Source organism: Hevea brasiliensis, chromosome 2 (genome assembly GCF_030052815.1).
Source record: "Hevea brasiliensis isolate MT/VB/25A 57/8 chromosome 2, ASM3005281v1, whole genome shotgun sequence".
Taxonomy (NCBI): Eukaryota; Viridiplantae; Streptophyta; class Magnoliopsida; order Malpighiales; family Euphorbiaceae; genus Hevea; species Hevea brasiliensis.
Window position 1 is genome coordinate 566207 of NC_079494.1, and position 12106 is coordinate 578312.

The 12106-nt window shown below is 36.3% G+C and overlaps 1 protein-coding gene and 1 long non-coding RNA gene across 11 annotated transcripts; one reads left to right on the forward strand and one right to left on the reverse strand.

Annotated features, from left to right (window-relative positions):
* The first annotated feature begins 473 nt into the window (after positions 1-473).
* Positions 474-4431, forward strand: LOC110669213 (splicing factor U2af small subunit B). 10 transcript variants are annotated; one of them, XM_021830742.2, is made up of 4 exons: positions 474-1633; positions 3778-3938; positions 4035-4091; positions 4192-4431. In XM_021830742.2, the coding sequence occupies exon 1, from the start codon at positions 735-737 to the stop codon at positions 1575-1577; it is 843 nt and encodes a 280-aa protein (XP_021686434.1). In that variant the 5' UTR covers positions 474-734; the 3' UTR covers positions 1578-1633; positions 3778-3938; positions 4035-4091; positions 4192-4431. The 10 variants fall into 10 exon arrangements, with proteins under 10 accessions (XP_021686434.1, XP_057986831.1, XP_057986833.1 ...); XM_058130848.1 differs by having other exon boundaries at positions 3778-3931; XM_058130850.1 differs by having other exon boundaries at positions 3778-3892.
* Positions 4432-5364: 933 nt separating this feature from the next.
* LOC131171291 (uncharacterized) lies at positions 5365-6948 on the reverse strand. Its single transcript, XR_009141922.1, has 2 exons — positions 6277-6948; positions 5365-6026 (listed from the first exon to the last, which is right to left on the reverse strand). It is a non-coding gene; the product is annotated as an uncharacterized LOC131171291 (long non-coding RNA).
* Positions 6949-12106: the final 5158 nt, after the last annotated feature.

Below are 12106 nucleotides of genomic sequence, written 5' to 3' on the forward strand. Positions count from 1 at the left end.
TTTATTAAGGTGAGCCAAAAAAGTTTGTAAGGAGAAAAAAAAAAAGAGGAGAAATGAAGAAGAAAATTTAATGCCGTTTGACATTGCTTTTGAAAGTTTAAAATTTTTTTTTTAAATAAAAATATTATTTTAGATGTTATTTAAAAAAATAATTTAAAAAAATTATATTATTATTTTAATATTTTTATGATTAAAATTTATTAAATTTAATTTTAAATTAATTTTTTATATTATTTAATTAATATATTTAAAAAAATATTTTTTTAATAATAATTTCAACAATAAAATTAAAGGTTTCTTGATAAATTATAAATTTTTAGACAAAATAGAATCAACAAATTAACTATGTAAATGTTAAAATATAAAATAAATAAATAATCACAATATTCAAAATTAAATAGTAATAATGTAATAATTTATCCTTTATTTATTTATCTGAAAAATTGATTGATGAATCAAAAACATCCTGGAGGTAGGGTCCCTTCATTTTGCTTCGGAGACTAGAAGCTTCCACGATCCAAGATTGCCCTCCATTTCCCCAATTTTGTGTTCTCTTTCCAAATTAGGGTTTCCCTCTGCCTCGTATCCCAAGTCCACCATTTCTTGGGCCTTCTAAAACTTAAACTCCCTCGTCCCTCTCTCTTTATCTTTTGGTTCCCTTTGAATTCCCCTCAAAATCAAATTGTAGACGAGAATCCTAAGCGGAGCTAACATAGCTTCGAATCCCATCGACTATGGCGGAGCACTTGGCTTCAATTTTCGGCACGGAGAAAGACCGTGTTAACTGCCCATTCTACTTCAAGATCGGGGCATGCCGCCATGGAGATCGTTGCTCCCGTCTCCACAATCGCCCCACAATATCCCCAACACTCCTCCTGTCCAACATGTATCAGCGCCCCGACATGATCACCCCGGGCGTTGACGCCCAGGGTCAGCCCATCGACCCCCAAAAGATCCAGGAACACTTTGAGGACTTCTACGAAGACATCTTCGAAGAACTGGGCAAGTTTGGTGAGATCGAGAGCCTCAACGTCTGCGATAACCTCGCTGACCATATGATCGGCAACGTCTATGTCCAGTTCAGGGAGGAGGAGCAGGCTGCCGCTGCATTGCAAGCACTACAGGGCCGATTCTACTCCGGTCGCCCGATTATTGCTGATTTTTCACCTGTCACTGATTTCCGTGAAGCTACGTGCAGACAGTATGAGGAAAATAATTGCAACCGTGGGGGTTACTGTAATTTCATGCACGTGAAGTTGATTGGTAGAGATTTGAGGAGGAAACTGTTTGGAAGGTACCGAGGATACAGAGTTAGTAGGAGCCGAAGCAGAAGCATGAGTCCAAGGCACAGGAGGGATAGGGATAATGATAGGCGAGAGAAGGATTATCGGGACCGAGACCGTGATTACCGTGGGAATGGGCGTAGGAGCGGCGACAGGCATGACAGGTATGACAGGGATGGTGCTAGAAGAAGACACGGTAGTCCCAGGCGGAGCAGGAGCCCAGTCAGGGAAGGGAGTGAAGAACGCAGAGCCAGGATTGAACAATGGAACAGAGAGAGGGAGGAGAAGCAGTGAGGGGACCGAGTTGGGTTGTTCCTACTGAGTAGTTCTTTTGTCAATTTCTCTTATTGGTAATGTTTCTAAGCTCAGATGTTTGGTTTATGCTCCTTGAAACGCTGGAAATCTGACACTTGATGGCTTTCATTTGAAGGACTGGAACTATTTTTGTTGCTAGGATGGTGATGTTGTTAATTCTGTCAGTTAGAAGTGGTAGTTTAGCATAGTATTTTTTTTCCCCTGCCTTGTTGGGTTCAAGGTGCTTCAATCTTACTAAAATTGCTTATGATCATTTTGTTGTGTATTGTTTTTGTTGTCTTAGTATCTGGTTGTCTTATATATGTCTCTTTCCATGATGCTGCATTATGTATAAGTTCTGCTGGCGATGCACTTATATTTCTTTCCTTTGCATAATTGTGTCGATAGGCTTGCTGATGATAGAATTTATGTCTAGGGCAGCTAGAGTAAGATTGGATGCCCATATTTCTTTCCTTTTCATTTCCTATAACATAATCAAAAGTAAGTCTGGCATTGATGTTGTTGTGGCTGTTGAAAAAAAATATTATCTTGAATAGATTAATTTAAGGCAATTGAAGATTGTGTTTAATATCAAACAGACATGAGTTAGATTGAGCCCAAGGCCAAGTGAGCATTTCTGCTGTAGTACTGTGTAGGTATTGTAAGTGGGCTTTACGTACATCTTGGAATTCTCTACTTATGTATTAAAGTCATTTATTAAACTTTATTTGGTCATCCTGTTGGTTTGATTTGATCTATTATGATTTATGAGGCATGCTTATTGCTTAATGGTTGCTTTTCTTGGGGCTTTTTAAATTCAAGTTACTTTCTACTTCCATGTACTAATTATCTCTATGAAAGGGATACAAGAGGTTGATTCATTAGTGAAAAAACATTTGGTTAGAATGGCTTCTCTTATCATTTTCTTTTAGTGGTAGGTGACCCAAGAGCTGGCTGGGGAACAGAATTAGAATCTAAGAAAGAAAGCTTATGAACTTCATGCCATGAATGTAGATAAATTAAAGCTGCCTCAGGTTAGAGTTTCTTTTTGACCCAGTACTTTGAGTTCAAAGCAGTTTTGGAGATTCTGCTTATTTTCTATTGGGAATTTGTGTTCCAGGAAAAACAAGAAATTCTCATTTCAGTCATTTGGCAGTAGGAAGGTGTTGGTAAATAAGATGACTTATCATATGGATTGTATAGTATAGTAGTGGTTGATTCTGTCTGGATTTGGTTTTCTATGGTTGGGAAAAGATTTCAGTACACTATAACAGGAAAGCTTCATTTTTTTTAGTTTGATCTTGGGAGAGATTTTTTAAGACTAATTTTAGGTTAATACTTTGCTATGATATGGAAATGAACAATATAGCCTGTTCAAGTGGAGATGCAGCCAAGCTAGGCAACTTGAGGTTTATGTGACTTGCTACTGCCTATGAGTCCTCCTCATCTCTTGAATAATATACTGATGTGCTTGTGTTGAGTGTTTCTAAAACTTTTTAAAAGATTAAATATACAGGAATAGTGTTGGGATTGAAAGATGATATTTGTTGTACATAGGAACACTACCCATCTCTAGGTAGTTGTATGAGGAAATGATAATTTAGCTGCAAAGATAGAAGCCGGAGATTGGCCAAAAAAACCTCTTCTCTTTCTCAAGGAGAAAATAAAGAGAAAGGAAAAAATAAAGAGAAAGGAAAAAAAGCAGAAGTCGCATCTGCTTCCTAGGGAAAGTAAGTAAGCAAATTTCTTGGAAAGTTCTTTCGATAAGGGAGTCGGGATAGTAGATAGAGGACCAGGATAAGCTAGGGCCAGTTCCTGGGTAAAGAAAGGTAACAGCAGGGAATATGGAAGAGTTAAGCTTTTGTAATAATCAAAAACAAAAATAGTCTTTTAACTCTGCCCATCTTTAGGTAGTTTTTTGTGGTTTAAAAATCTATTAGATTAGCTATGGGATGTTACGAACTTTTTACTTTGGTTTTCTTATGCAGTTGAGTCTCCTGTTGTCAAGTGTCAGGGTATTGCCTTATTGCTGATGTGTGAAACATGCCACATAATTTAGCAGATTTTTTTTTGAGGTTTTAGGGAGCTTTGTAATATCATGATTTCCGTCTTTGTTCTTGCTTATTTTGAAATTGAGGTTTCAAAGGAATTCAGGACTCCCCATTCATTGATAACTCTGTGTGCTGTTCACCACTCTCAGTGTTCTGATTGGACCAGCAACAAGCGCAAGTTCTTTAGCATTTTTGTTGTTAAATAGTGAGGGAATTGCTTCAGCCATCAAATAGAAGACTAAAAGTCTTTGTGATACAACCAAAGTATGACCTGGGATCTGAAAGTTCTGTGCTCTACTAACTGTAGGGAGTATGATCATACTTTATTACCTTTTTTTTTCCCTTGCGCTAGACAAAGTGATACTATTGCTTTCTTTGCTAATGACTTGTTCGGCTATGCTTCTAGGATCAATTTTTGGATCTCTGAATTGGCTAGATGAACGCAATGGTTGTCAGAAAAAAGGTCATATTGCCCTGTCAGTCTATTGAATTTGAATTTGTACCATCACTCTATTCTCCTCCCGAAATTAAATTGTTTATTGGTATGGAATGTGATGGAATAGGTTTTTCCTTTTCCTGTGAAAAAGGATGGTTTTCAGTATCTTAGTGCAAGTGATATTACAAGGGGAATGTTGGTCGTTGGCCCAATGTTTCAAAGTTCAGTCTGTTGAGCTGCTCACGTGTCAGTACCTGCTTTTTGTTTCCGTAACCCTGAATTCAGTTTCAGCTTGCTGGTGATTTGTTGAGCGTTGTATGATTAGAGGACAGCTATTTGCAATGGCATTGGTGGTCATTAGGCTCAATGCAATATATGTGTGTGTGTGTATATATATATATATATTATTTTTTTTTTCTTTTATCAATTAAATTTTTAAAAATTGTTGACAGAAGTTATGATTATTTTTGTTCCTTCAAATATACTCTCGATTGTTGGTTTGATTAACCAGGTAATGTTTTTATATTAAATAAATAAGGTTAATAGTTTTAATATAATTTAAAATTTCCCCTTTTTTCAATCGAATGTTATAGTTTTATTTACGAAGTTAACATATAAATTACTGATTTTGTTTTAGGTAATTTTTAAGGTAGTGATGGTAGCGTTTAATGTTTTGATCTTGGTTAAAGTATTATTTATATTGTTATTTATGTTGCTCAATAATTTAGTGTTTATATTTATATTTAAAGGTTAAGTGGTTGAAGGGGATAGTTTATGAAAAGTTATTTTTTATAGTTTTTAAAAATTGAGAAAATATTTTAATATTTTTTAATATGATTGTAAATGATATTTCATTAAAATAATATTTTTTCTCTTTAATCTAAAGTTTCAAATGGTCTGAAGTGGCCTTTAAAGAAATTATTGTTATGCTAATATTCTTATAGTAGTATAGTACCATTGTGGTTTTTCTCTCTTGGTGTGGCTCTATCTTTGGTTCAGTATGAATCAAGTCTGGTGATTTTGAGTCTATCGATCCTACACCGCCCAACCTTGTTGGTTATCATCAACCTTCATCCACTACTTCTTCTAACCACCAAATTACTTGCCTTCTCTCTCTATCCTGCCCTTTACTCACTACACTGCTCTAGCCTTCTTCTCCACCTACCTTTGCACTTGTTCTTTTCTTCACTTACCAAGAGTCAGATTTTGATGATAATGTAAATGAGATTATCAACAAGGCTAGAAGCCTTAACTGTACTGACACAGTTATTCAATTAACCATCGATTTAGACAAAGACAATCAAGAACAAAAATACTTCTTGGTGGGGAAACTTATTATAGAAAAAAAGCATTAGTATCAACACTATTAAGGCAGCCTTGTCCAAGTCTTGGCATACCAGAAGGGGGTTCCGAGTAACTGCAAAAAGAAACAATATCTTTTTATTCTCTTTTGCACATGAGGTGGATGCAAGGTATTTGCTTGATAATAGGTCTTGGTCAGTACAGAATCAACTTCTGTCCATAAGGGAATGGCCACCAGATTAGTCTCTGGAAGAACTCACTTTCACACACCCTTCTTTTTGGATCCAGATATATGGCCTTCTACCAAACCATATTAACATGCAGAATGCTAGGATCATTGGTGAGCTCATTGGTAAGTATCAAGAAGCAGATTTCACTCATGAAGGCAACTTGGGATATTTGGACATGCTACAAATTCGAGTTTCAATACCTCTACACAAACCCTTTCCTATGGGGTTTCAAAATAAAAAAAAAGATGGTAGTAAGCATTGGGTCCATTTCAAAATTGAAAAACTTCTTGACATTTGCTATGGTTGTGGCATCATAGGGCATTTGATAAAGAATTGTCCAAATCCTAAACCCCAACTTCTTGCCGGAAATACCTCAACTCAAAATCAGGATATGGTCCTTGGCTTAAAGCCAACCCCTTGAACCACAAACCTGCAAAGACAATATCCCAAATTGAAATCATGCCAAACCAAGAACCCAAAACAAGTTTCATAGCACAATAGAAACATTCGTCCATTACTCATACACCAACCAGTCAACTAGTAACCACCAATGTCTCCACTATCCTTCTCATAAAAGACACCCCTCATCCAAACCAAGAACCAAGAATTCAAGATGGCCAAAATGCAACCATCCTTACCATTGGACATTTACACATTACAAGTAAAAATGATGTTTTCACCTTTTCAAGCAAATCAACGATGGAGGGATCTAGCAAAAGCAAGGAAGCTTCAAACTGTACCATTTTTTGTAAATCTTGGGAGGATGTGCCGAAACTTGCTCCTCCTATCATCTTTCGGCCAGAGCCTTTCCTTGAGATGAAATGCTAGCGTTCTTCCAGGAATACCTAGCTACTTTGGGAATTCATCATGTCAACACTACTGCCTTCTTCGAGAAATATCTCTATTTGGTGGATCACTTCCAAACTACAGCTTTTAATGTCTTGACAGCTCAAGGCTCAAGGAAAACCCAATTCCCAGAGAGTGAACAGAACCCACCCTCCATTACCACTGACAACAACTCCTTTCCTTTCACTGGTAAAGAGAAGTGCCTTTTTCCCCAAGTGGTACCAAACCCCAACGGGCTAGCCTCACAACATCCCCAAGACCATCAAGAGTTTTTCTCCTTTAAGACCAAACCACCTTCTGAATCGGGCTATAACCAAACAACTAAACCCATCTTACCACCAAAGCCCAACCCAAAAGATACCCAAACTAAAAGTTGGCTCCGAAGGAAGCAAACCATATCCAAAAATTGCCAACCCATAGCTGTACCAAATGACAAGTCTCTTGGGCCTGAAGCTCTCATACCTTTGGATGACTTGATACATATTGCAACAGAGTCACTTCCATCGAAATCCACTAAACTTCCATCGAAATCCACTAACACAATTACTGCCAAGGATCTATAGCCAAGAGCACCTGGAACTGAACAACCACTGAAGTTCAAATGGAAGAAGCTAGCCAGACAGCAAAATCACAATGATTCTGGAGTGGTAATTACAGAGTTGGAAGCTAATGATGCTAGTAGAGGAAAAGAGGAACATGGAATAGAGAATCGCCTTCTGGTGAAGAGGAGTATAGAGAGAACTACTGAACTTGTATCTTCCAAAAAACCATGTTATGATGTTGCATTCCCTAAATTGGTGGAGGAGGCCATCCAGAATGGCCCCAGGTGAATCAATGAAGTTCTTGTGCTGGAATTGTCAAGGTGTGGGGAAACCCTTGACAATTCACCACTTAAAAGGGTTGTGCCGAACCCATTCCCTAGGCATGATCTTCCTCATGGAAACAAAGAATAAGGAAGAAGTGGTTCGGAAGAAAATGCTTAGTTGTGGCTTTCACAATATGTTCCTAGTAAATCTTATAGGCCTATCGGGCGGTCTCTTTTTAGGTTGGAAGGATGATTGTATGGTGCTCATTGTAAATTCTAAATCCTTCTTCATTCATGTAAGGTTTTCAGACCAAAGTTTACAAATGGAATGGGATTTACTCTTTTGTTATCTCAGTGTAGATGAGGGAGAAAGGAATGAGCAGTTTATCTATTTAATAAACTATAAGCAGAATATCAATAGGGTGGTCTTATTTGCTGGTGATTTCAACTCTCTCCTATACCCTCATGAGAAATAAAGTGGGGAGAGAGTAAGAAATCACTAGACAGTGCATTTTCGAAATTGGATGAATGCTTTTTCTTTAATTGACTTGGGTTTTGTTGGTCCTTCTTACACATGGAATAACAGGCGTTATGGGAACAATCACATTAAAGAAAGAATTGACAGGGTTTGTGCAACTGTTGCTCTGCTCTTCCATTACCAGCACATTATTGTTCACCATTTACAGCACAAGGGGTCTGACCACCGTCCTATCCTTGTTGATATGGACCCATCCTTTCCCAAGGCTAAACGTCAATTTTATTTTGATGAGAGATGGATCAGGATGCCAGAAGCTTACAATGTCATCTCTTCAGCCTGGAATATTCAATGCAATGGGTCAGGTATGTATTAGACTTACTCAAAACTGAAGGAATGTAGGCATGCTCTTGTTAACTGGAACAAAACTAGAATTCATAATTCTAAAATCAGAATTCATCAATTACAATCTAATTTGGAAAATGCTGAAAATGCGATTTTATGGGATGCGAGAAAAATTAAAAACATTGAGGATGAGCTTGTGGTTGAAATTAATAGAGAAGAGCAATATTGGGCCTAAAAGGCAAGACAAAATTGGCTTCACCTTGGTGATAGAAACACCTCTCTTTCATGCCAAATTAATTCAGAGAAGGAAGCGCAATTTTATCTATGGCCTAAAAGACAAAAGGGGCGTATGGAGACACTCTCTAGCTGGTATTAAGAATATAGTAGTGGATTATTTTGCTGACATATATTCCACCCGCAGGCCAACAAATTTCTCAGTCTTTACTAGAGGTTTCCACAGGAGAGTTATAGATGATATGAATATTTAGCTCATACGACCAATGTCAATGGATAAGATTCATAAAGCAATCCTTTATATCAATCCCACTAAAGCCCCAGGAGAAGATGGGCTCACAGGTAGATTCTTTCAAACAGATTGGCCAATTATTGGAGATGATATCACTTTGGCTATAAAAAATTTTTTTGAGGAAGGGATAATGCTCAGAAATGTGAATCACATAGTCATTACACTTGTTCCAAAAATTAATCAAGTGTAAACGATGAAGGATATGCGTCCTATTGGACTATGTACGGTTCTCTACAAAGTCATTACAAAAATTCTAACTTCAAGGCTACGAGGCTTTATGGATTCCATAATTGGGGAGGAGCAAAGTGCTTTTATCAAGGGGAGGCAGATCTCAGATAATATATTGATTAATCAGGAGCTCATGCATAATCTCAAAATGCGGAAGAAAGGAAGGAACCATGGGATGGCATTAAAGCTTGATATAAGCAAAGCTTATGAGTGTATTGAATGGGGCTATCTTTGGCATATGATGCAATGCTTTGGTTCTCATGATACATGGATATCTTGGATTATGGAATGTGTATCAATAGTTACTTACTCAGTTAAGGTTAATGGTCGTAAAACTAACATGTTTTCTCCTTCTAGAGGTTTGAGGCAAGGAGACCCTCTTTCTCCTTACCTCTTCCTAATATGTGCAGAGGGACTCTCCCACAGGCTTAACCATTCTGGTATCCAGGGTATTTCTATTACTATATATGGTCCTCCCATCACTTATCTTTTATTTGCAGATGACTCTGTGATATACTCAAAGGCAACATCTGTAGCAGCAGGAAATATAAAGCAAATCCTCCATAGCTATGCTGAAGTGAGTGGACAAACAATCAATTGCTAGAATTTTTGGCATTCATAACTTGGAAGGGCAAGACAAGTTTCTTGGATTGCCATTCACCATCCCTCAATAAAAAAAGCAAGCTTTTGCCAAGATCAAAGAACAGATTCAAATCAAAGTTAGTGAGTGGACGGAACAGTTATTATCAAAAGGAGGCAAAGAAACTCTTATCAAAGCAGTAGCTTTAGCCATTCCAATTTTCGCAATGTCTTGCTTTAAATTCCCCATTTCCTTGTCTGAAGAAATTAATAGTTTAATTGTAAATTTTTTGTGGGGACAAAAGAAGAATGAACGACGATTACACTAGGTCTCATGGAGACAACTTTGTCATCCTAAAGCTATGGGAGGGATGGGTTTCAAGGATCTCCATTGTTTTAATTAAGCTTTGTTAGCAAAGCAAGGATGGAGGCTTATTATAAGACCAAACTCTCTCTTTGCTCGTCTATTCAAAGGGAAATAGTTTCCTTGTTATCCTTTTTGCAGGCCAACCAAGGATGTAGAGCATCTTGGGGCTGACAGAGCATCCTCTGGGGGAGAGAAATCCTTGAAAAAGGAACTAGATGGCATATAGGAAATGGGGAAGCTCTTCTTTGTAAGGAAGAGAGATGGATTTCAAAATCCTTCCCTAACAGACCTGCAGTCAAGAAGAATCATGATCCGAGAAAAGTTTGGGTTTCCCAACTTATTGATCACTCTTTGAACAAATGGAAGGTAGATGTACTGAGGGAAATTTTCAAATGGAGGAAGTCAACAATAAATATTCTTGCAATGCCAGTTTCTCTTTTCAGAAGGGATGATCATCTTGTCTGGGATTATGACAAAAAGGGGAATTACAAGGTGAAATTTGGTTATTTTCTTTCTAGATCTGTTTATAATTCTATTGCAGATGCTTCGGGGATAGGGTCAGGTCCTAGTTCAATGGGGAATAGCTGCATTTTTTGGAAGAAAATTTGGCAACTTTCTCTCCCGCCAAAGTTATCAATCTGTTTATGGAATTTTCTTAAAGAAAAATTATCAACCTAAGATCTATTTCATAAGAGATTCCCATAAGTTACCCCATAATGCAACTTATGTGGAGTTCCAGAAACAATTAAACATCTGTTCTTTGAAAGTAACAAAGCAAGGGAAGTTTGGATCAATTCACCATTTCAAATTAGATCATCCTTCTTATCGGGCAATTCCATGATGGATATATGGACTGAGCTCTCACAACCATTAATAGAACAAGGGCTAGATAAAGATTTTATTCCCCTGATAACTTTCTTTCTTTGGCAGATATGGCAAAGTCGAAATAATTTTATTTTCAAAAAACATATTCTTTCCTTTCAATGGATCACATCCTTAGCTATACGTTATCACCAAGAGTTTGTATAAACTCAAGCTATGAAAGAGCATCCTCGGTCAACTAACCCAAGGACTACGATGGGCTGGGAACCTCCCCCTCCTCAATGGATCAAAATTCATTTTGATTGTGGGACATCTAAACAACAGAATTTGGGCTCAGTTGCTGTAATTGCTTGGGCTAGCTCTGGCAACCTTTGTGGATGGTTTTGCAAATGACTCTTGGCTATGACTGATCTTCTGATTGTAGAAGTTGTAGCTTGTAGAGAAGCCATTCTTTTAGCTAGAGTAAAGGGTTTCGACCAAATCATCATCGAAGGAGATGCAGCTGTGGTTATTTAATCCTTGCAAGGGAATACCCCTCCAATTGAAATCAAAGAAGTAATTGCAGATATCCTTGAATTGGCTAATGGTTTACATAAAATTCACTACTATTTCGTAAAAAGAGATTGCAATACACAAGCTCATAATCTTGCTGCAAGAGCTTTGCGTGACGCTTTTTTTCACTTGTAACCATTCGATACAGTTTAGCTTTGTTATTGCCCTTATGGCCTAACTGACTTTTTCTTAATGAAATGATATCTTTCTAAAAAAAAAAGAAGTCCCATTACTGTTGATAGCTTAAAAAATGTAATTATTTGAAAAGTTGCTTACACGAAAAGTTGTTTCCTGTTAGGTATTTATATTTGTATTTTTTTTCTTTATTTAAAAAGTATATATTTTCAAAAAAAAAGAAAATTTGATTGAGAATATGTGATTAATAATATAAATATTTTTGACCTGCAAAATTCTTTAGTGAATTTCTTAAGAATGATTTACCTTAGATATCAATTAAATTGACAGAAAAAAAATAACATGATTTCTTAATTTAGTTAATAAAAATGTATTGATAAGAACATATTAGATAATTAAAATATAAAATTAGAAATAAACAGTGATAGAGCTGGTTATAAGAAGAAGGTTGATTTTTCTCAGGTTTGTATTAATTTATGATGATAATAATTGAAAATTAATACAGATTTTATTTTCTTTGATATTATAATACCTGGTTTTTAAGTATTATTTTTAATCTAAACATAAGAAATCACACATTTTAAAATTGAAAAAAAAAAAAAAGAAAAAAGTGCGAGAAAGCTTATGATGAATAATCTTCGTTTCGTGCATTTCAATGAGGGTTTATTTTTATTATCAATTAAGTTTTGATTTTATTAAAAATATTATAAAATTATTTATTTTACATTTAATAAATTAATATTTTAAAAAGTGTATTATTTAAACGTATGATAATAAGTAATGGCGATAAAAAAAGGGTTGTGTTTATAGTTGGTACAGCATTCAAGAAT